This window comes from Anopheles coustani, chromosome 3, assembly GCF_943734705.1.
Source record: "Anopheles coustani chromosome 3, idAnoCousDA_361_x.2, whole genome shotgun sequence".
NCBI classification, from domain to species: Eukaryota; Metazoa; Arthropoda; class Insecta; order Diptera; family Culicidae; genus Anopheles; species Anopheles coustani.
Genome location: NC_071288.1, coordinates 6285059 through 6309440, shown reverse-complemented (window position 1 = coordinate 6309440; position 24382 = coordinate 6285059). Strand labels below are relative to the sequence as shown.

The 24382-nt window shown below is 43.8% G+C and overlaps 1 protein-coding gene across 7 annotated transcripts; it reads right to left on the bottom strand.

Annotated features, from left to right (window-relative positions):
• Positions 1–440: 440 nt before the first annotated feature.
• Positions 441–24382, bottom strand: LOC131259681 (serine/threonine-protein phosphatase 2A 56 kDa regulatory subunit epsilon isoform). 7 transcript variants are annotated; one of them, XM_058261246.1, is made up of 10 exons: positions 24267–24382; positions 10024–10242; positions 9395–9577; positions 8839–9284; positions 8567–8766; positions 8242–8436; positions 7976–8166; positions 6981–7314; positions 6679–6908; positions 441–6443 (listed from the first exon to the last, which is right to left on the bottom strand). In XM_058261246.1, exons 4-10 carry the CDS (start codon positions 8975–8977, stop codon positions 6059–6061), a joined length of 1674 nt encoding a protein of 557 aa, XP_058117229.1. In that variant the 5' UTR covers positions 8978–9284; positions 9395–9577; positions 10024–10242; positions 24267–24382; the 3' UTR covers positions 441–6058. The 7 variants fall into 7 exon arrangements, with proteins under 7 accessions (XP_058117229.1, XP_058117225.1, XP_058117224.1 ...); XM_058261242.1 differs by having other exon boundaries at positions 8839–9577; positions 24271–24332; XM_058261241.1 differs by lacking the exon at positions 24267–24382 and adding an exon at positions 24109–24239 and having other exon boundaries at positions 8839–9577.

The following is a 24382-nucleotide window of genomic DNA, read 5'->3' as shown; positions in this document are numbered from 1 at the left end:
TCAACATATGTTTCGCCCTGCTTGAATTCTCTTATTTGACTACTATTATTTATCATCAGCACAGCATCATTCTCTCTATTCTGGATGAAGAAGGCTACACTAGCCTGCTGCCTGCTTGACTTTACTGTTATGGGTTCAGCATCTGTACCGGTTTCTTTTGGTAAGAAGATCCATTACGACTGTCCGGTGATGAGAATGAGACTAAGGATGCAGCGGGGCGTGTGACTATGTGTGTGTCAGTGTAAGTGTGTGTGTGTGTGTGTTAGTTACATATTCTACCACAATTGCATTTTTACGTGTTGCTGTGTAAATCAGTGGGTGGTGTGTATTTATGTGTACACGTCTTCATATGTTTATGAAGGATCTGTTTGTCCACTGGGCTATACTTATCTGTGATTTATTTAGCCTTCCTGATCGCTTAAATTCTTTACTTAATCTCACTGACATACGTTCTGCGTAACATTGTTGTTTCTTCTTTTTTCTTACTACAGCATATCTTTCATCCCACTAAGTTTACCACAAAGCGTTGCGTAGGAGGTTTCTAATGCTGTGAGTTTTTTTTTTCTTTCTAGTTTTGCGTACAGTTGCTCGTAAGTTTCACGTCTATCATCGTGAAAAGTCGCTAGGGATGCGTTTGTTTTTGTTTTTTTTTTGTTTGCGTTTGTTATCGGTGCATACGCACAACACACTTCATAGCCGAACATTGCGTGCCTAGGGTCTATCATTTCACTTCCCCGTTATACGCGTTTTAGCTCTTCTCGGGAAGCTTCTGTTTGCAGAATATCTATGATGCTTTCATTTTTACGATCTGTTTTGTAGTTTTTGTTTTATGTTTTGTTCACTTCGATTGACGATCCTCTAAACAAGTTTTATGCTTCGGTACAGTCACAAATATTCCGCAACGCAATTTAAAAACATTTGTCATTCGTTCTCCTAGACAGTGCGTTTTGTGGAAATTCGAAAGTTTTCATGGGGTAGTTGTATGTAATGTAATTTGTGTGTATGTGTGTGTGTGTGTATTTGATTAGGAGATGAGTTTGCTTTTGAATTTCTATTAATTATTTATACAACGGAGTTTTTACCCGGTGTGCTTCTGTTCTACTCCCATACGATTTTACCAGGTCCCTATAGATATTGGTACAACAAAAGAGGGGATTATTTTGCATTACACAGGGTTTATTTTTGTAACCAACCATTTCGAGGGGTTTGCACCGGGCAGGGTAAAGCACGACTACTTCGATCGCGAATTTACGCGGTAACCGTCGTAGATTTTCAAGATGACTCGATCCCGTCATTAATCATGCCTCCCCCCCAAACCTTAAGGATGCCTCTGCTGCAAACGCACTAGCTACGGGGGAAATCAAAGTAGCACATCCACGCGAAACTACATACATTCACACACCCACACAAATGCGCACATACAAACACACATTCCTATGCTGCAAGGACACTCGAACATGATTTGCACTCCTAGTAGCAATAAATCATACTTTTTTGCGACATTGCCTACTAAGGTTTGCCGGTGAAAGCTTAGTTATCATACACATACACCAGATCGGAAATACGCGAACAAGCCTGGGAAATAAGTGCAGTACACATTTTCTTTTTCTCTTAGACTTTGCGGCGGAATTAACAGAAACACTAAATCCAGAGTATATTTCAAACCGATGGTGCCGCCGGTCTTTTGTTTACAATAGCATGATTTCTTTTAACTCATGCAACTCAAGTTTATACTACAACGAGGATGATGATTGAGCAAATGTTTTGATTTTTTTTTCGACACTATATTTTATGATCGTTCAATTGCACTTCGCTATCGGAAAGGTTGGTTTAATGATGCTTTTTAAGCTGATCAAACGATGGTTGGTGAAAACTTTGAAACAAATAATAAGCATGCGGATCCTACAAGGATATTAATCCATGCTGTCGTACGTATGGCAGATCGTGTGCAACTAAGATAAACAGCATACACCCTTTCATCCATCCATCCTTCCACACACCCACACAACACACCCGTAAATCCATCGGCCGCTTAAACGCCATCGGCCGCTTAAACGTAGCAATTATGCAGAGTTCCATATGTTTCCAATGTCATATATTGAGTTTATTGATGTATCCATCCATCGTTCCATTGCTTTCTTTAGTCGAGTACAATATTTTTAGATAGTCGATACAAGCAGCTGCTGCTCTACCGTGACGTGCATAGGCTTTCTTCCTAGCCTTTTGGGTCACACACACACACACACTGTATATTTCTGTCCTTCTTATATGGTTTCAGCTGAAGTGTTTTGTTCTTCTAGTAGCGCTTGTGGGGGGAATGCCATCCTACAGCTGTTGTTTGTCCGGATGATGGGTGGTTTTGTTTATTAGTATCACGTCGATCGGTGCGCTTTCGCAGCCCTTCAGGTTATGGTGGTTTCACATCCGATGTTTTTCAAACATTCGATCTGCAACTTGTATTTTGGGTGCACAATAATTATTCTTCCTTTTAGTTTTGTTATTCTATGCGTTAAATTTAATGAATTTGGGGTGACAAACCGACTACGTGAAAATGTTCTCCTAAGGGATGAACCCAGAGGTTCTATTATATTTCACCGCGAAAAGAAATGCCCGGAGAAGGTACAATCTAACAGGTTGTAGACCAGGCTGCAATCGGGGAGCAATTGTACAGCCTTGTTCCGCATGAAAGGAAGAGAAAACAGAAAAAGAAGCTTTGAAACAATTTCCTCTCCCGGTACAAGCTGACCGGATTGGGTGTCAGGCATGGGCGATTGGGACAGACGGAAATTCGTGTTGGTCACACATGGACCATGATAGTGTCGACCAACGTCGCTAATAGTTTCCACCCGGGCTGGAACCGTAATAAGGCGAAGGGTGACGAAGGACATAGCGCATATCAATCGGGGAAACGAAAATAGCGAATAAACATCAACAAAGGCTAGCCTTTTATGCCGTATCATTTCCTGCATACTATCGAGCTTAAGCTTTCAACGACAGCTGGTCAATTTCTTTGCTGGCCACTTTCCTTCCTATCGTTAGTTTTTACTAGCCAAAGGTAGTCATATGGTTTTACATTTCTACTCTTGGGTTTGTTTATTAGAGGAGGTTTTTAACTCCTGGCACAGAGTTGGGGAAACAGAACTTATCCCGTCGGTTCTTTTGTATGTTTGTCTATTTGTTGAGGGAAGGAAGGGGATCGTCTTATGGTTTGGCAATTCGGCACTTGTGTTGTGAAGCATCAAAGTATCCCCTGCCACAGTGGCACACATAAAACACACAGCGGAGCGCAAGCGTACAGAGTTTGTGTGTGTGTGTGTGTGGGTGGTGTTCGTTTCCTGTTTGACATGCCATTATCAGCTAGTCACTTGCTGTAAGTGATCTTTCAGGTTGATCTCTGAATGATTTGCTGTATGTATGTATGGTATATATGGTGTGTGTGTGTGTGATAAGGTGAATTTTGTTTCGTTTTGTTTTGCTTTATTTCATTCCATTTTCCATTGTTGATATCTATTAACGTGTACAGCACGGTGTGAATTTCCCAACAGTTTAACGAGCGAGATGTTGTGTTTTTGCTTTTGTTTTTTTCCTGCTACCTGCAACCTCACAGCAAGGACACATTCATATCTGCACGCATACATACACACGCACACACACACACACCCCCGCCGCTACAGGATGTACCGCTCCATCTAGCTTCTCTGTCTTCTCTCGTTCTCTCCCTTCTCGTTCATACACACAAAGCTCAACTCATGCACACTAGAAAAAAAAAGCGGGAATCACATCGATATCTCTCATTCGCTCTGCTTCCATAGCGGGGACGACACTTTGCCATGTTCAGGATGTTTTTTTCTTATATCCTGCCACTACAAGCAAAACTTTCATGTCCCCGACTCACCCGCTCTACAGTGAGTGTGTGCTATAATCTTTTGTTTTTCTTCTGGCGCATAATAATAATTAATATTATAATTTTTCATATAACTACAACAAATACATCTTCTTTTATCAGTGTGTATGTGTATGTGTATGTGTGTGTGTGTTTGTATTGGGAGGGGTTGTGTATGCGTGTGTTCTCTTTTTATCCTTTACATCACTGATCTACATTTTCGTGATTTTTCCACTAAGTTTCTTATGTATTTTCACCTTATTTATAATATAATCATCTTGCATATTATTTTATCTTTTTTCTCCTTTCTTCGGATGATTCATTCTGCAGTGTTTAGTTGTTTGTTGACTTGTTACATTACGCATCCCCTATTAGTTTTTTCCCTTCGACGCGCAAATTTTTTTCCCTCGCTCTCTTTTCTCTCTTTGTAGTATTGTTAATATGTCTAGAATATTAAGCATGGTTGTTCAGTAATTCTTTTTTTTTCTCTGTGAGTGAGTTTGTTGTGTTTATGTGGGGCGTGGGGGAGTGGGGGGGAAAGTGTACGTTGTTACTCGTTTGTTGCACTATTACTTTGCTTTTTTTTCTCTAAATATTTGTTGTGTTTTTTTTTCTCGTCATTTTTCCTACACATTCATCTGGCATGTTATCTTTCGTAGAAGTTTACCATTTCACGATCCTTATTACTTATAAACATCGTAATTCACTACCGTGTTTTTTATTTTTGTTTTTTCTTCTTCACCGCTATCCGGTTACGCCGCCGTATCTGATACTGTGTGTGTGTGTTAGCTAGCAGATGATGTTATGCTATGCTAATGCAATGCAAACCGCGGTGTGTGAGTTGGTTTGGGGCAATGATGATGACTATGATGGTGTTGCTTTTTTATGTGCTTCGCATGTTATGGAGGGGCAAATGACGAAGGATCTAAAACAAAAACTTCTTCAAAAATTTCTCCTATTCACGTTATTCTTTTTATGATGGTCATATTGCATTATTGCAAACCCGGTGGTAAAGCGTGTATCAATTAGTTTTTTTTTCCCAAAAAACTCTATGCTTAAGCAGCTTTTACATATGATTTCCTTGTCGCAGTGTAGTTTATACTGTTTTCCTCTCGCCAATTCGTCTCGTTTCTTCGTCTTCGACTGCCGATCCGTCCATGCCGGTTTCCATAAATTGAAGGCTACCCTATGCTTGCAATGAGTGAGTAATATCGAGCTGCATTTTTAAACAATTGTTTATGACATCGCACCAAATGAAGATCAAGTATTCTGTACATTATCCGATGCGAAGAGTACATTTGAAATCAGTACAAAAATGAAGTTGTAAGACACTCCGACGTAACGTCCAAGAAGAGGTCTAAATAATTTGTGAAATTTCTTTACGCATGACCAACAGAATACACTGTCGTTTCGAAAATTAAGACGACTCGTGACGGAACTTTGTACTTCGAAGATAATCAATAGCTTCAAGATTTTTTTTTTCAATTCTAAAGAACTAAAAATCAATTTGTATTTCGTCTACTAGTAAACTCTCGTTGTATGTAAACTATTTCACTGGAGTAGGACTGCTTACAGGAGCATACGATTTTCTTCTATATTCGTTAGCTTTTGTTTTGCCTCTTTTTATTTTTCATTAACTTATAAGGATATTTGAGTAGCATCAATGACAATGTTTACTTCTTGAAGAAAAGATAAGTAGTAATGCAAAGCAACCGAAACGATTTCTTAGAGATTAACGGTAACGGTTCTTTTTAACATTTTTTTTTTCCATGAGCTCGACATTAACTCCTTCATATTATTGATTATTTTTTTATCTAGCTGTTTTCAATGGGTACAACACGCACATATTTCGCAGATAGGCATTTTCGACCTTGCTCTTTCGGCTTACCCAATCGCTACAGTCTAGCTTTCGAGGGCGTAGATGGTGTAGCGAAATATTTTTAACAGCTTTTACGACGAAGTATGACATCAACACGTGACGAAGGAAATGTGTTCGTTTAGGTGTCTATGCGTGTATGTAAGTGTGTGTATGTGTGATTTATTTGACTCCATCGAAGTGGAAGGAGCGCGAATGAAAAAAAAAACAATTATAATTCAGTGCAAGTCTATGTGTTGCTGCTGCTGCGGCTGCTCCGAGGCAGGGGCGCACTTTTAGAAAAAATATTTTTCAGTACATCACTTGTTTAACGCAGCTGCCGCATCAACCGCCGCGGCGTTCTGCTGGGAGGTGGCGGATAGTGCGCTGGCAGCAGCACCGACCGATGACCCCGGCGGCTGCGAGCCAATGCTATTGTTGTTGATGTTATTGCCAGTCGAGTTCGCCGACGACGGCGACGAGGATGAGGCTGATGTAACGGATGCGGACGATGAGAGCTGGTTGGGATTTAGCTGCGCGTTGCCGGGACCCCCACCGAGTGGCGCATTGCCACCGTCCTGTATTAGTCCTCCGGCCGATTGATTGGTGAGCTGATTTTGTTCTTTGTTTGGCGCACGGGACGATATCTCGAGCTCGTTCAGACGCTTCCACAGTTCCTCACGCTCTCGTTCCCGCCGCTTCTCTCTGCCAATGGGGTTGAAAATAGTGACGGACGGTTGTGGAGGGACCAGCGGGTGGTAAAAGCCACGCATCAGACAGGGAAGGGAAAAGATAGCGCGCAGTCAATTGATGAAATAGAAGGAAAAAAAATGGTGGTTAGCGGCGATCGTGAGTATATTAGGGTAAAAGTTTGCCAGTAAAAGTTGAAAAGCTCCCAAAAGCTATGTTTACACTCCATGGCCAAAACCGGTACACTTACTTCTGCCGCTCCGCCTTGTAGCTTGCTGTTAGCTCGTCGAACAACTTAGAATTCATCTCCATAAATGTTTTCAGCACATTGTAGACCAGCGCGACAATCGTCTGATTCCAGTGCTCCTTGCTGATCCGGTAGAGGGCCGGAAACATAATTGGCATTATAACGGCATTGTTGTCCTCGATCAGCGACATCGCGTACTCATTGTTCCAGAAGTAGAGTGCCCGTTCGGCAACCTATCGAACGAAACAAATGCGGTGGATCACACGTGCCAAATGAATTTGTTGTACCGCCCGTCCACGCCGTACCTGAAAGTGTGGACTGGAAACACACTTGGCGATCTGTCGAAACAGTGGTTCCTGTATTTTGACAAACTGCGGCGGCTCGATCACGTCCAGTATCTCCTCGATCTCGCCCAGAAACATCACCTCCTTCTGTGAGCACGTCTTTGGCCAGAATTTCAGTAGACCCCGCACGACCGGTTCCGTCAGTGAGGCATCCTTCTCGAGGAACTGCACCACGCAGTAAGCGAGCTGGGCATGGTAGAGGGACAGCACTTTTACCTTGTGTAATGGCAACAGGACCTTCACCAGAAACTGCTTGTGTTCCGCCTTCAACGGTAAAGCAAATCCATTGATTATGCTGCAAAGAAATGAAATACGTTTAGAATTTCGTTAAAAAGATTACTTCTTTTATCTTTTCCATTACAATACACATTGATGTAAGCACGTTAATAAAATGCTTTTCAAAATAATGTTAGTGCATATTCCCAAGATAGGGTGCCTCAGCTTGGGGGTGTTTTTATGTGTATTTATTTTATGAATCAATTTTCACGCATCGACACATGCGCCAAGAAAAGCACGTACACACATCCATGTGTGCCCACCAACGAACTTCTCTCCCGTTGTATGTCTCGAGATCATTTCAGTATTCCCAATGAATGAGGAAGTGTTTGAGGAAGACGGTCAAACCCGCGAAGGAGGCGGACGCGGAATGAGTTCCCCGTCTTGCGCGAATGAACGCAAGCAGCGCCGCCGCTTGCGAGGAATGAACACGTGCTGTCTGCGCATGGTCATTGTGAGTGTGCCGCTTACCCCAACCCAACTCTCCCCCCAACAGCTTTGGAAGAACTGAGGATTGGAGACTTTCCACGCAAGTGTCAAATGTGCCTCTGAAAGCTGATGTTTTTTACGGCTCCTTTCTGACAGTTCCACATAAAACCAAAATTATAAACCCGAAAGATCAGCAGATTCACTTCTCGAGAATGATTTTGTATTTTTTTTTTTGTTTACTTCGAACTCACCTTCCCAAAATCTCCAGCAGTTCGCCGACGCCATTGAAGTGTTCCGTTTCGTATATAAAACGTAGGAATATGTTATTAATTTGCTTACGAATAAAAGCGCGTAATCCTAGAAATTTGCCATAGATACGATGCAACACGGTTTTGAGAAAGTCGCGCTCTCTCGGATCTTCAGAGTCGAACAGTTCCAACAACTGCAAAAATGTGTAGAAGAGGAATGAGAAACACTCGAATTTCATACTCCCAAAACAACACCACCGAAAACATACCTGTAGGACAAATTTCTGATCAATCACCTTCTTCCCGAACGTGGCCTGAAAGTCGGCTGACTCGAGAAACCGAAGAAAAACCTCGTACACCAGCTGCAGATGGGGCCAGGAAGCTTCTAGGGTGGGATCGTCCTCTTCCGGATCGAAGTCGGGGTTTTCGCTCGGCGGCAGGGTTCGAAACAAATTTACCGATATCTGTTTGCGAACGCGATGGGGCGAACGGGGACAAAAAAATTTGTCAGAACATCAGCGTTAGTTCCAGTCGCAATTTGATGCTCCGCACGGAGTGGATATTGCTCTACGCACGACATCATTGCACGCTTACCATTTTGATAATCTCCGGATAAACATTCTCCGTCAGCACGCCGCGGCCGTGTGTGATGTAGGCTGACAGATCGTTCAGGGCTGCCCGCTTGATTTCCTTCCCCTTCAGATCCGACAGGGGATCCATAAAATCGAACGATACGCAACATTGCCGTAGCTTTCGGATAAACAGTTCCTCCTGCTCTAAACTGGAACAGTCAACTGGAATGACAGCAAAGCGTTTAGTTTCGCCACAGCCAAATCTTCTTCCTCGCTAATGCACCACAAACATACCTTTGAGGGATGGCAACTGCTGAAGCTCCACATCCTGTGAATTCCTGTACCGTGATGAGCCCTGAGATTTTTTGCTTTTCTTCTTGAGCGAACGTTTGGCGAACGGATCGATTCGATCTACGAACGTTCCAGACGACATCGTTTGTTCTGCGGGTTGCTGCAGTTTTGCGTCCTTGCTTGATGCGGGTTCAGGTGTGTGTATGCGTGTCGTTGCTAGGTGACGATCCTCGCCAGCTCCGAAAGCGATGGATCCACCTCCCTGTGACTATACCTGCAGAAGGATCGACGAGTCACCGCCAGTGGCACGGGATTATCAGTATTTCTCGGCCGGTCGTTCGTTTCGTGGAAACGACGTTTGGCTGTCGGTACGACAACGGTTTTGCAAGCTTCCGGTTACCGTGCGCGCCGTGGAGGGATGAGTTACTTTATATTTTATCAGCAAAAACCTACGGCAGTAGATATCGTACGATGAATCAACGCCAACTTTTCGACTGTGTGTTGCCTACTGTAGTACACTCAACGAGACACCACACACACTTAGCAAAACTTGACTCACAAAACGATGCTTTCAAGCAGGAGCAACCGTTCGATGACAGGATAACCGTAACCGTCACTGAACCGATTCGCCGCAGTAATCACACCGAAGAGAACAGGATTTTCCTTTTGCGATATTGCATTTGCGCTACACTGTTTAGATCATTTTCCTCACGACCGCGTACCGACTGGCTGGCTATTTCTTCTACCAAAATGCACAAAACAAAAATTATGAGCTCAACGATCAAAAGGATACGCTATGAAAAAAATAATCAAATTAGCGCTTCCCACTTGTTTGCGGTGAGTTGCGAGCAACACTTCGTACACTGGTTTTATATCGGCCTGCTTGGTTTGGTTGGGCAACAGTAACAATAAACTTAAGAAAACCAACGGAAAATTCAACTCGCGTACAAAAACACTCGGTGCTGGCTTCCTTTACAGAACGGCAGGACAAACGTACACACGCCTCGAACTGATTCGTGAATCTGTTAAACTGGCATCTGTTACCGGATCGGGAGCTAGTTGCTTGGCGTCACATTACACCCAGAACAAGACAAGTTGCTGATTAACGTGCCAGCTTCACGACGATTTGAAGGTACACTTAGCTTAAACTAGAGTGCAGCAGGGGCAGTACTACGGATTAGAGCATACTTTTGTTTTTTTTTTATGCTAAACGCATTCCTCTCGCTTGGAATACTTCCGTTTTCACATGCAACACACAGCGGAGGCTTCTCGTTTACGCCGATATTTTCATCAGATTTTTTAACTTCAACATTCACACAACAGGGGAGCACGGGTTCGATTATTATCACTTTGAATTTCAACGGCTTCTTTTACCACGATTGCCGCATCACTGTGAAGTACACATCCCTATAAGTAAAGATGTAAAATATAAATGACATTTATTGCAAATAGTACGCCGGATTGACGCCAGATCAACGCCATGCAATGCAATGTGGTTTTTAGTTGTTTTGGTCCCTAATTGAAATCTTTACGAGCATTCCAGTCCATGTGTTTGTTAGCCATAGTTTACAACTTTTCTTTGGAACATTTGTAAGTCATATGTTAAGCTTTGGCTTTGGTTCTTCGATACATGCAGCATCATATCTAAAAGGAGAGAAAAGTAAGAAAAAATAAATTAGTTAATCGATACCGGCTAAAGTAAATAGAGTGAGGTGCTATGTCCAAATGCAATGTCAGTCCAACGTGAAATTTTCCCTTTCAAAAACCTCGTCACATTCCGTCACATTGTCCTAGTTTTATGCTTTCTACGCCACGATCGGTTCAATACAACATACAAGTGATTCCACTTGAAGGAATTTTTCATTAAACAAGAAAGCTGAGAATGATAAGTTTGTCTGCTCCAGATAAACATCCCTTATATGATAGATACAACCTGTGTTGTCCTCTTTCCCCTCCTATTGGGAACGTAAAAGACTGCCGGTAGAATGAGTGCGGGCAAGAGAGGTCACCCCTATACACCATGAGGGACTTTAGCGCATTGCCCACCCACAACCATACTACCCCTCCCTGGTCAGAGTATGGTGAGAAGGGTTGCATGGGGTGTGTATTATTTGTTTGATATTGATTCTTTTTTTTTACTTTTGTCCACACCCCACCCGGCATCTTATCAGTTATTGCAAATGGTATTGCCACCGTTTACAGCAGAGGTGTGTTTGTGTGCAAAGCTCTATCCCCCGTGTTAAGCGCCAGACATTGTATGGTGACTGCCTTTTTTATAATAAGTGTAACATAGTTCTCGGCCGCTAACGTTAAACTTCACTCGGCGCACAGCAGAGTTTATTGAAAGTTTCCTTTTACATAATGACATCGGTAAAAACTTTTCCATTTCCCTCTGTCACTGTCGGTTGCATCATTTCGAAACCATACACCTTCTTTACATAAGAACATCCAGCATCAGTTCATCAGTTTGACCTAGTGTCGTCTGTGCCTCGATCGCTTCACAAAGTATTCCATGCTTCACCACCCACCGTCCTGGCATGGTGATGGGGACCTCCTTCCGGGAAATGCGCAGGTGCATCACACATCAAAGGCAAGCCTTGGAGTGTTCATCTTCGTCCCGCGTACGTTTATTGAAAAAGGAACCGCAAGAAAATCTCTCCCAAACCGTATCAAGTATTCTCTTTCTCCTCCCGTGCGGAAAGGATACGAACGGATGCGTTAAAAAAAAGAACACACACACACACACGCACAAGATCATTTAAATCCGAAAACAATTCCGTGCCATTGGTGTAGTGGTTTCATCTGTGCGAGAAGCAATACTCATTTCGCCGCATGGAGTTCTCTCGTTCGTTCAATTCATCGTCATCTCATCGTCGACGACATCCACCAGGGCCGTGTCCTTGGAGTGTCAGTCGTGTGGTGGAATGAAGGTGGGGAGATGTGGAGGGGACGCGTACAACGCAACGGACGTAGCCCAACACACTGTGTACTACACTGCCGGGTGTACTTTGAACCAGCTGATTTTACGATGACGCTCCACATCAAAGCCGAAAGCCACAGCCATCAAAAAACCCTCCAGGCATCATCATCATCATCATATAGTTCTTGCACAGGATTATTTTCCTTTTTTGCGGCACATGCGAAGCACCACAGCCATCGATAGTATGGAGCGAAGGAAAGAATATCGGGATGAGGTTGTAAAGCAAAATAACGAACACTTTTCCAGCACTTTTTCGTTTGCAATCAACGACGATTCTTAACCGACAAAGAGTTTGCGCTGGAGAAGTGCTTAATCGTATAACTCGTTAAAGCGCCATTACCACAATCTTTGCAATACTTGTTATTAGTGTCAGGAGGGTTTTGTTCAAAATTTTGCATTGAATTTAACGACACTCCTGGTTCTCAAAATTAACAATGTTTGCAAAACTGAAAAGGCAGACCTAGGGTGATGGTTTGGTAGAATGATCCTTTTGTTGCCTATGATCCTGTATCCGGTTTAGACCGTAGGAGCGTTCTACTCGCATTTCCTGTACTCTCAAGCAGCCCCACCAAAACACTATTGACAAAACACAATACTTTTACGTACTAAAAATAACACAAACCTCCGACACAGAGAACATTACACACTTCTCTGTGAACCGCTCACTCCATTCCGGATTGGTTTCCTTTTTTATCCCACCCTCCATTTCTCTTCTCACCGGCGATGATGATGATGGCCGTTCAATGCACGTTAGACGCAGCGATGCGAATTCCAACTGCTGCTGATGGGTGGGTGGATGGTGGGAGCGGCATCGGGGATAGGGGCCACCGCCAACAGATTGTTCAAAAATTTGCATTAACATCAATCAACGGCGTCAAACAATCAACAACCCATTCGACAAGCTACGCGATTTGCAGTTTTGATGCATTTAAGCGCACACACGTGGAAGATGTGGTGGGGTTGGAGTGTGAGAGTGGGGTGGGGGAGAGGGTCTAGAGTTGATGGCAAGGGCAGTGGCAGTACATCATTGCGTACATTCACATCAAACTATTCCCAAATTAGAGCACCCATTGTTCGAGGACCCACGAGGACCGACCCCGGACTATTGCTCCGACAGCCATCCAAGCCTGCATCTGGCCGTTATCGGGAAAAGCATTTGGAAAATTTCGATTCACCGACCGCGCTATCGGGGGTGATCCAGGAAGCGAGCGAAGGGAAGAGAACTGTAATTAATGTGCACCAATGATTGCAACTCCTCACCCTCGCAGGCCCGTTGAGAAACGCGTCCTTTCCTGACGCTTGCTCGCCTAAATACAGGTCGGCCATTACGAAACGGCCATGAACTTATGCATTTGCGCGCGCGTCAGCTGTGAGAAACAACACAGACCTTCTTCTTTTTTTTTGAGGGTAGCGAAACAAAAAAAAACAACTCCACTTGACGTGGGTGCGAGTGATGACAAACTGTTCGCACGAATCGATCTCGAAGTTCTCGGCCCCACGAACTTGAGAGAGATTAGGGATGACGGATTACGTGCGCTTGGCCCTGCGTCGGGGGATGATGCGGGGCTTAAGAAAGAAACCAGAACGGAAACACTGAAACAACCGATTGGTTAGAGGCTTGTATGCAGTATAATAAAAATAAAACCACTTTCAAAAAATACATTCTCTGCCCTCCCCTAGCATCCGCCCGCCCCCTCCCCTCATTACTCGAAATTAAACAGAAGGACGAATCCTACACGCCAGGCAGAAGTGAAGCAGAATAAACCGGCGAAGAGATGATAGCTTCTAAAAATAATCGATTCTACCGTACGAAAATATCACAACACACCGCATTCGAACCCCGAAAGCGATTGGAGGAGAGCACCAGTGCCTTAGAGTACCCGTACGCCGAAGGATCGCTCGCTCGCTGTTCAGCTACCAGCGATCGTCGTCACCATCATCATCACAGATGATAATGATGCTGATGATGCGTACCGCCTGAGGCGTTCACCGATATTTATAAAGCGAGACGCCCACCGCGCGAGACGACGGTGGACCGGCCGTAAACACTGGGCTTATCATTATGGTAGACAGCAATACGGGAAGTAAATGAGCGTTGGGTAAACTAATCCACTAAGGGTTGCAGTACCTGGCGTACAGGATGGGGGAGTTAGACTTCCTTGTTGCTTGACTTTTTTTTGTTACTCCGAGCGTACTAGAGCTACTCCGCAGCTATTGTGTCTAGGTAACAGAGACAGCAACGATACAAAGTATGCTTTTATCTCGTATCTTAGACAGGAATCTATAAACTATAAACAGTATCAAAGTTTTTCTATTTTATTTTTGCTGTCCAAGGGAGTTCCTATATAGTTTAATTGTTTATTTGTTTTACATTACTTTCCTCTAGGGCTGTCTAGATACAAGTTAAGATTAACACAGGTATCGTACAAACTTAACTACATAGATGTAGGTAGATTGGTGACGACCATAATGGAGCTAGATTCGATATAACGAGCCAGCCAAATTTTGAATTTGTCACAACATAATCCAGCCGACATCCCTAGTGAATCTTGACCTCTCCAAGAATAGTAACATCGTATAGAGACCAGACTCAAAATGCGAACCCAGAATTTCCGGACTGGTTGGTGGATTGTTGTGCTCGCGCAGCATCATGAAAAACGAAATACTTTAGATGTGGCAGTTTCAACCATCCCAAAACCCGATTCTACACCATCAAACGTAATTAACAGAAAACATGTCTTAATTTCTTCGATAAGACTTATTAAATGCTTGCTCCAATTTCATCATCGTGTGATAATTATCAGTTCGTGGATTCGATAGGTTGATAGGGCGCCCATTTGTTTAACAGCATCCCAATACCACTACCCTCACCACCAACCACACCGTAAGTCAGCAGTAGTTACCCACAAACAATAAGTTGGCCCCGGAGCGATGCGAGTGTGGAACTTACATCCCTCCCAACTATTCCCAGCTCATACATAGTTTGATGAGCTATAATGAAGCACGAGCTGGGAAATATAATTGCATCGGTGCACTCGAGAAATGTGTGTCTATTTGTATGCGTGTGTGGGTGTGTGTGTGTGTGTGTTTTAACAACTACTACGGGCTAAAGAAAATGCTTCGGATCCTCGAGAGGCACGTTAGAAAAATGTGCAGGCTCTCCCCCGATCCTCACCAACCGTGAGCTCATTTCTCCACTGCACTTCAGTTGAGCGGAAGAAATATGCCTTTCGCATCCCTTGTGCATCTCCTTCCTCTCTCTCTCTTGCCTACGACGTCGCGAAAAAGCATCACCTCCTTCAAGACGAGGGACGACAGCAGACATTGCAAAATAAAATCATACTGCAAATAACTGTACACACTCTGCAAAACACACTGCACGCGGAACGGGGGACCGCCGTGGGGTGGGGGGCAAGCAAACAGTAAAAATAATTGCCATACGTCCTGCCGGAATATACAGCAGTGAAAGCAAAAGCTCCTTTCTTTCCACTTGCCCATGGGCAACGGTGGTAATGTACCGTTTTCGTTTTTCTAAATGCTGTTCCACCACCGCGTACATACATATCTGGCAAGGACGTGAGTAGAAAGAAAAAGGAGGGGAGGGGGGAGGACTCGGTCCATAACAATCCACCCACGTCGGAAGTGATGAAGGGATTCCAGCTACAAACGCTGAACCTTACCCGTACCCCTTTTTTCCTCGCGTTGCATATTTTAATCCCCATCTTGTTTCCCAGTGCTTAAGGAAGGATGGTATGCTTGGGTGGAATATGCATTTTACTTCGCCGCTCATGAATACCGTTTTCCCAGCGGAAACGGGGCAACATGTTCCCGGAAGGTAGTGTCGTGGGCTTTACATATTTGTTTGTTGAAAATAACGAAACTATGTCCTTCGGTCCTTTTCCTTTGACAATCATCAGGGGTTTAGGACACAATGCTTCAAGAATCTCAAGCTACTACTTCAGCTCTGCTTCATAAACAGTATTATATTTGGTTTCCCAAAGTTGTGAAAAATAGCTATAAGACAGAACCCCTGTACCAACCCCTCTGGAAGAGAATAAGGTTTAACCTCTGATCGTAGGCGGGCAAGGGTAAGCTTCACCTCCGGTGACGATGCAACTAACACCCTTCGCTTGTTGGAGACCGAAGGTCCGAAGCAATGTAGTAGGTGGTGAGGAGCATGCGGCGCGTTATAATATCCGCCAACCGAACCTCGCACGTAGCACACTGTCAAGGACACACGGTCCGCAGGCGACACCAGTGATTGGGACGTTTTATAGCAACTGCACCTGCGAGAGAACTAGAACCAACTGAGAAGGACTATCATCAGTGGCCACCTTGCCAACCCCTTCACTGACGGACTCTCACTGTCCCACACTTGGGGGTATATGTAGGATGGCACAGGAAAAGAAACACAACAATTTAATTTGCACCACAAGATTGCCACATTTCTCGACTTTTACCCTTTTGGTTGGATGGTTGGTTGTTTGCTGGCAAAGGCGTCGTTGGTACGTCTGTCACCTGCCTGACGGAAGGCAATAGCATTTTGCAAAGATCTTACGGGCCGGGATGCCAGTCATTTTGGGTAACGTACGTCATTTTCCTTCCAAGCATCGGTGACCCAAAAGCTGTCCTGTCTTGAGGCGGGGACACGATAAAGAAAGTCTCTTATGAAACCTGATAGAATGGCAAGGACAAGTAGATAATACAAGGATCAAAATTATAAAATAGCATCTTTTGTTCCGATCCTCGCCCCCAACCGTCCAATGTCAAGTCAAAGGCGGCCGTAACTACTTTTCACAACAAAAAAAACCTAAGATTTTACACTGGCATAAGAATGGGCGAAGCGGTGACAACAACTAACCCGCCTACTGCTTTGCACATCTGTTATGAACTTTTTTTTACACATCACAACAACGACAGTATTGATAATTTTCGCAAGTAGGGTGAAACAGCGTAACATCGTGCACTTAGTAACGGCGAACATCCCACACCCACAATAAATGGGAGTAGGCAAGAAAACCCCCCTTCTCACGAACGAACAAATGGATGGAATACAAATCTACTAGTGTTAGAAAGAAAGATTGAATAATTAATCCACATCCGCGTGCATTTTGTCGTATTTCTAGCCTTTCCTGGTATACTCTTTTTTAGTTGTTAACCTTCAGTTTTCACTTACACGCGCTCCCGTACAATGCAAATGCACTAATAAAACCGAGCATGGGTGCGCATTGTTTGTGATCCAGCGGGCGATCGGAGGGGGACAAAAAAAAACACAACGTTTGTGCAAAACACAAACAATGCAAACTGCACCACATCCCATTGCACTGGGTGGGTGGGTGGCAGCAGCTTGTGCAACAGCAATATGATTTACACAGGCGCTAGGATTGTCCACCAACACCCGGCTAGGCTTGGGACGAAGAAGTAAAGCCAAGGGTGACAATAATTTAAAGACAATTTGTGCAACACGGCATCATTGTGTGTCGGCGACATGTTGTTTTGTTTATTGTTGTATCCAATGCAAGCACACACACACACATTTGGAGGAAACACATCCGGCGAAAACCTTGAATCATAAATCTATTACACGTTCATGCATCGTATTAAGTTAAAATCGTATTTGTATTCATTGTGCTAGGAAGTACGGATGATGGTACAAGTCGTCTCTAATATAAAACGTGCTTTCTTATGCTTTTAAACCTTACACTTTTCTACGAGATGTGGTAAGATGGGTTGATGATGCAATTCAATAGTTGAAATGCATATTATTGTTGCATTGTTTGCCAATATTCCTACATGTGAAAGCTGTAATGAAAGGATGGCGAGAGTAAAAAGTATTACCACCGCTTATCCATATTTCTCCTTATATCCTTTTCAGTTTAATGAGTATCCTTCCTGTTCCTGCAACGGGGTGGATTTCTGTTCAATTAAGGACAACCAATTCCATTTTCCTTTCCTGCCTCCAAATGTGTTGAAATTCCCAACCTTTGGGCACAACGTATTGTTTGTGAAATGCAATGCGCCACCGAATGTTCTTTTAGCAGGCAAATTGAAATCCTTTTCCAAGCACAACTAACTAAAATACGACGGATGATTGAAACAGCGAGTGGTGCGTGTGCTTGTGAGCTTTACGGAGCCGATGCGCTCGCTGAACGTCAACGAACTGAATGGTGTTAGTGGCGCACTAATCAGCACATGACTGTATTTGCCTGGCAGCACGTTGGTTGGGTTGGTTGGGTTGGGTGGATCGGAAAGCCGAGACGGAGCGGGGTGCGCGCTATCTTGCGACTGAAGATGCGATAAAAAAAGAATATTCAAACAAACCATCCGTACGCGGCCACACAACATGAACGTCTACACAGCACACAATCCACCCTGCCACAGCCACCCATTCACCCACTCTCTCTCTTATCCTTCGTTCTTGCTGTCAGTTTTCTTTCGTGGCATTATATAATACACGCGAAGAAAATTATTGTTAGGAGGGTAAAAGCCGCCTGCTTAAAAATAAGTCAACAATCGATGCAACTTGCCACCCCCCTTGGAGCTGTTATTGAGCAGCCGTTTAAGGAAGGTTTTATCATTACACTTTGGACAGCGAATATACACAGTTAATGAGCTTGCAGGAACAACCCTGTTGATGGATCAACACTTAACATACACAAGGCCCGGTGTAAACGGGGCAAACTACATCTATCTACTTTTACTACCTCAAACACAATAACAAATCCGATAGGGGTGAGCAGCGTTAGAATGAGGCTATTGCAAAACGTTTACAGCGTTTGATAAAAGCACCAGGAACAGATAACACCGCACACTTTTCCCATAGCGATCCATTTTTGAGGCGATATCCTGAATAAGAAAGACCCCAACAGTGCAGCAGAGACAGGGAACAGAAAATCAATCGAAACATTTCATCAACCTTTTAACACCACCCTTGCGCCCTCGCTGCAAAAATCGTTGTCGTTCGATCAAGTGTACAATGTCCGGCTCCACGTTCGGAGCGGGATGTCAAACATACTTTTGCCGAAAGAGTCCACGGCGGTGCCAGGCGCTTTTCTATCTCTCCAGAATTCCCCGTTGGATACAAGGTAGTACAGTTGGGTTAGTCTCGCAGAGCGCATATATGGGCCTCGAGAGGCCACAGCTACAAAAGAGACTGAAGGAGTAAATTTCCGTATGTATAAACGCAATCCCCATTGAGGGTTTGGGTGGCGCGTGTGGAGCGATAACAGGGGCTAGTAGTACTAAAGGGAGTGATTGTCCCTTTAAAGGGATGCAGAGTGAGAAGGCTAGCAATACCCTGTGACCGTTACCATACTAACCTACTGTCAAGGAGTCGATCGAATGAACCTTGAACGTACAGCAGTGTATCCAACAACTGGCGCTTCCAAACTCGTGCCGCCGTGTCCGGCGCCACGATCGAACGGTATTCCGGAGTACTGTTCATGGGAAGTATCGTGGAAAACGATGCATCACCACGGGCGATTGTGAAAAATGTTCGTCCATCTATTGGAGGGGTTTCGATTGATTTGGACGGTCAGACGACGGTGGAGCGCACACACCTGCACAATTTACTACAGAACCATACCAATACTTTTGCAGCCCATCTGTCAAATGACGAACCGTTTTGAGGGAGCTCACTCGGTTTCATTGGGGGGAAACCTCGAGATGAATGCGCCGCTGCGCTGTTCATCGTGGTCCAAATGAACATTTCCAACATTTGACAGATGCTAGAGTTGATGATGACCAAGAAAAAATACTTTTGCAACCCACGACATCAGCAGACCAGGAACACCTTACGCATTAGGATTGCACAGCCTGCTTAAATGAAACCCATTGTATGATTTTCACGACAGCATTGACTTTCAATACCATACCTGTGGGCAATTTTCCATGAGGTCTTGTACGGCTCAGCCGACAAGTATTAGGACATTTCTTCCACAATCGACCACACCACCGTCCTCTCTCGCTCGCGTATTACTCGGGCCGGGGTGGAAGAAGGGATTTGGTCACGGTCGAAGAAGGAAGTCATGTCGACTGGTGGTCACGACGGCGACGGAAACTATACACACATTCACACACCCACGTACACCGTCGTCTTCATGTGGACCCTCTGTCCGTTTCTGTCACCATAAACTGCTGCTAATTAAATCTTCTTTTCTTTCGACTTTCTTCCGGTGTTCGGTCAACGCGAAGCAATGCAACCGCCCGTGAAGTGCACGTAACAAAATTATATCTGTACACAATATTCCTCCTCTTTACGCAGCAAACGACACACCGTCAGCCACAGCAGTCAGCCAGCCGTTCGATAATCTTATTAAGCAATACAATGGCGAGTGAACACACACCTTCGTCGCCCCGTTCGTCACAGGTAGGGCCAGAATAGCAGACGAGCCAAGAAAGCGCTACGACAAATGTGTTCCATTTCGCGATATCTTCTCGTCTTCACACACTTACGAAGGAGCGGAAAAAACCTTTGGCACTGTGCGGTGATAATAGAATTCCTTACTCGAGCACCCCAACCCACGTACGATACTCGACTTTTCGAATGCCACCGTGAATGGATAGTTTTTATCACTTGCCACAACGGTGCTCGTGCAAGAAAACTATACGCCGAACAGCGATACCGTGGCCGGTTTCGCTAGGGAAAGCGCAAGAAAACGGAGCACTGGCAGCCGTGCCCTGTGTACGCACTAGCTTCGGTTTTACAATACCCATCACCGAGGGCTTCTTTTTCTTGGCACCAGAGAGTTCAGGTTCAGACTACACACCCATTTTTCTCATCCATCGGGGCAAGGGGATGACTTCACTGACCGCCTCTGTACCGCTGAATTACTGACTTTCTAGGTGACCGATCGGCGGACACAACCCGCAGTTCACAAAACAGCAGCAACACCAGCAGTAGCAGCAGCTCTGTGCCAGCCAAAACTCTCCACGAAATAATATGTAAATAAAAATCAAAATGGCGGAGTCGGCTGAGTTCCGGGATGAATGAAGAAAAGACACTCAACCATTGACAGAGGTTCATCTCGGCGAAGGTTTCATCCACGAGCCCCTCCTCGACGGTCTCGATGAACGGCTTTGTTGACAGCCCATTCCGCTACCACATCCCCCACCAGTCTCCTCGCTGAGGAGAATTTTCCGGAGAGATCACCCTTTCATCGAGTAAGATAGAAAACATCCTCAAGTATACGCAGATTCAGTGATCATGTTTTTCTTCTACAGAAAAATGATCACTACACACGTTGAGGCGCCACAAACAAACAATCAAACTTTCATTGTCATATCTGAATAGGCTGTGCACCTATTCTTCGCTTCGTGCGTCATTGTACAGACACCACACACAAACGATCGTCATTGATTTATCATTCAATCATGTCAACGGTGAAAGGTCAGCCAATCAATTCATTTATGTATAACTACTGCACCACAATTGTTCTTATTTTGCTTCATACGCAGAACGTTTACATACAAACAATACGGATAAGCGTTACCTGGTGGTGAGTATTGGGATAGGCTTTTATCATCAGGGGATTCGATCCCCTGCCAACTGTGAACTACAACAAAGCATTTGTAGCACCTTTACCAGCTGGACCATGGAACTGTCTCAATGAAGCTGGACTATTTTGCTGTACATGAATGCAAAGCAGCAAGATGCAAAAAAGATTGAATTAAACGGGTCTTCGTATGCGCCAACAAAATAGATCAGAGGCGCACCCTTTTTCTTACGCTACACGCTCTTACAGGTACAATTTACTACCAGCTTTATTCACAAATTACGACGATCATTCCGTACAGTAGCCACAGGATGAATGATAATCCATTAGCCGAAGTATTTCTCAGAAACGTACGCAAACACGATACACTCTATGACGGAAGGAAAAAGTACGTGGAAAACACAATAAAATTAACGACCCATAACGTCACGTTTCGGCCAGTGGCTGCTCCTTTGGCCACAATGCGCACCTACCGGCGCAAAACGCTTTCTCTGATATAAAAGAAAATTTATATTCGCATGTTCCACGTACCGAAAAGGAAGGGCCTGTTAAAAGCTCGAGACAGTCCAAGCTAGTTTGAAGGTATTTTATTTCATACTTTCGCTCCAAAACAAAGCCAACCCTGTGAATGGAAGAATCGAAGAGACCGCTTGTTTTATCGCTTTCATTCAACAACGAAATCGCGATGAACCTTTGTTCTTTGCACCTTGTACAGTTTTCTTGCTAATTCGAGTACACTGTACCTATTTTCGTGGTTACCTCTATTTATAATTTCTAAATGAATGGCTACAGTAAACCTATGTAAAGTGAACCAAGTGTGTACTACGTAAAGAAAGCAGTTGTAAACCGATAAAAAAATAATATACAGTGCCTGCGACGGATGAAAGCATCGTACAAACAGCTGACCTTACACGGTCATGGGATAAAATATTATCTGGATTGGGACTTTATTGAATGGGAAAGTCATTTGTTTTGCATAGCAGTTGAGTCGACGACGAGTTCCGACTCTTGGCATAACATAGGTGTCGTGATTTCACGAATCATTTCTCTATTTCAATATATTTCAACTTCCAAATTCAACTATTAGCTTCATTTTCACTATCCACTCTCGTCAAAATCAATCACAAGACTGATGGTTCAATCCTTTTCGTTTTTCAATGTGTACTTTGTTCCACCTTTTTCCATATGCAGATCCATCTCGGTTCAGTAGTAGACCATCACTCTTCCAATTTTCGTTGCCAACTATCTAGCGAATAATATCATTTTTAATTTTTCGTTGCCCCGCATTCAAAATTCATTCGTTTATAATTTCGATCAGTTCGTCCATTGTTATTATCATTCTATATATTCATCTAGCTCGGTTCAATCCCTACAATAGGTTTGAGAATGACAAAGTTATCTAAAGATAAAGTTGACGTCAAAGTCTATTACGAAGCTATGGTTTTAAGTTGGTCCCGTTAAGCAAAATTCGACATAACTTACCTTTAGCAACTATTGAGATATTTGATGCCTGTTTCTGCGCCGATAGAAGCTTTTTGCGTTTTGCTTGAACAATATCCTTGTTTAACGCAAACTACACTTTAAACGGCAAGAGAATTTCGCACACCCTCTTTAATACCGATGGAAAATGGGCAATTTTTGTTTTGTTCTTTCCGTACCCTCCGGTTTGAGGTTAGAATTCGTTTGCTGATCATATGTCGATCGCTTCCCCGCTGCCGCTATCCAGAGTTACTTTCTGCACTTTTTTTTTATACGTCACAAAACACAAAATGCTTCGAACCATCAATGCAAGGCCCTCACTCGCTCTTTCATACTTTTTCTACTGTCTCCTTCTCATTCTTGCCCACATGGTTTAGCGCGATATGGAGCGATGTATCGATTTTTCCGTCGTACTGTCTGGGGTTATTTGCGGTTGGTCTGCAAAGCTTGTTGTGACTACTAATAGTGTAGCGAACTTTTTGAAACCTTCTTACAAATCGAGAAACTTAAGTTAACAGTGAACAAATATGAGAAAAATAATCTAAATCCATATAAACCACTACGTTCCGAACTACGCTCCTGAGAGCAAGCAAGACAACACGAATCTCATGGATCCGCTTTTTCCATATAGTTTTCTTCTTCGCACGGCTATTCGTTCGTGATGAACATAGAATTTATGCTGCATTTGCATTTTTCACTTCAAATCAATTCCACGCCAAACGATTGATAATTCTAAGGACTCGAAGAGAGCGCCAGAATTGGACAAAATTCGTTCGATACTTGCTTGGAACGTCAACACATTGCGTAGTCATAAAGAAGGAAGCGTAGATAGGGTTAGACAGAAACTTCCGCAAAGAAGAAGTGGGAGAGAGAAAGAAAGAAAAACTACGGACTCAGTGAGGTGAGGTTATGGCATTTTCAGCGGGGATAGTGGCTTTTAAGAATTTATTTGATTTCAATCGAATCTCTAAAATGGAGTAACGAACACTGAACGCCACACACTTTGCTCATGTCTAGTGCCAACGCGATTACTACGGGATTTCACTACTTTTTTTTCTTTCGTTGGATCACCCACGGGATTTGAAGAAACACACAAAGATGACGCCTTTTATGACGTAGACTGGGACAGCGAAGGGTTTGTTGCTCGTCGCATCGAGCAACAAAAACGAAGTTGAAGCACTTTACGCCTAATAACACCCGTGCACTTGAGGAAGGGCTATCAGCTCTTCTATGAAATTTTCGCAAAGGCGACATAAGGCATTGATTAAATCATCACGGTTTCGTGGCGGTGTAATGGCTCCACCGATAGGTATCACGCACTTTTTCTTTCGCTTTTCGAACGACACTTGCAGAGTAGCAACTCGTGCTACCAACACTTTGGCCGCCGTTAGGTTGGCCCCCTTTTCTTGCACATTGATATTAGAACTTTGTTACTGCAATTACGTATAATTAAATCGTTGTAAATTAGTTTTTCCAACCTACTACACGAAAGAACGCCGCGAAGACTATTTTTGCAATCGAAGAGAGATTTTTTCACACCGTGGTTTGACAGCTAAAAGACTCAATCGCAATTCGGCCGGCCATGTTGGATTTG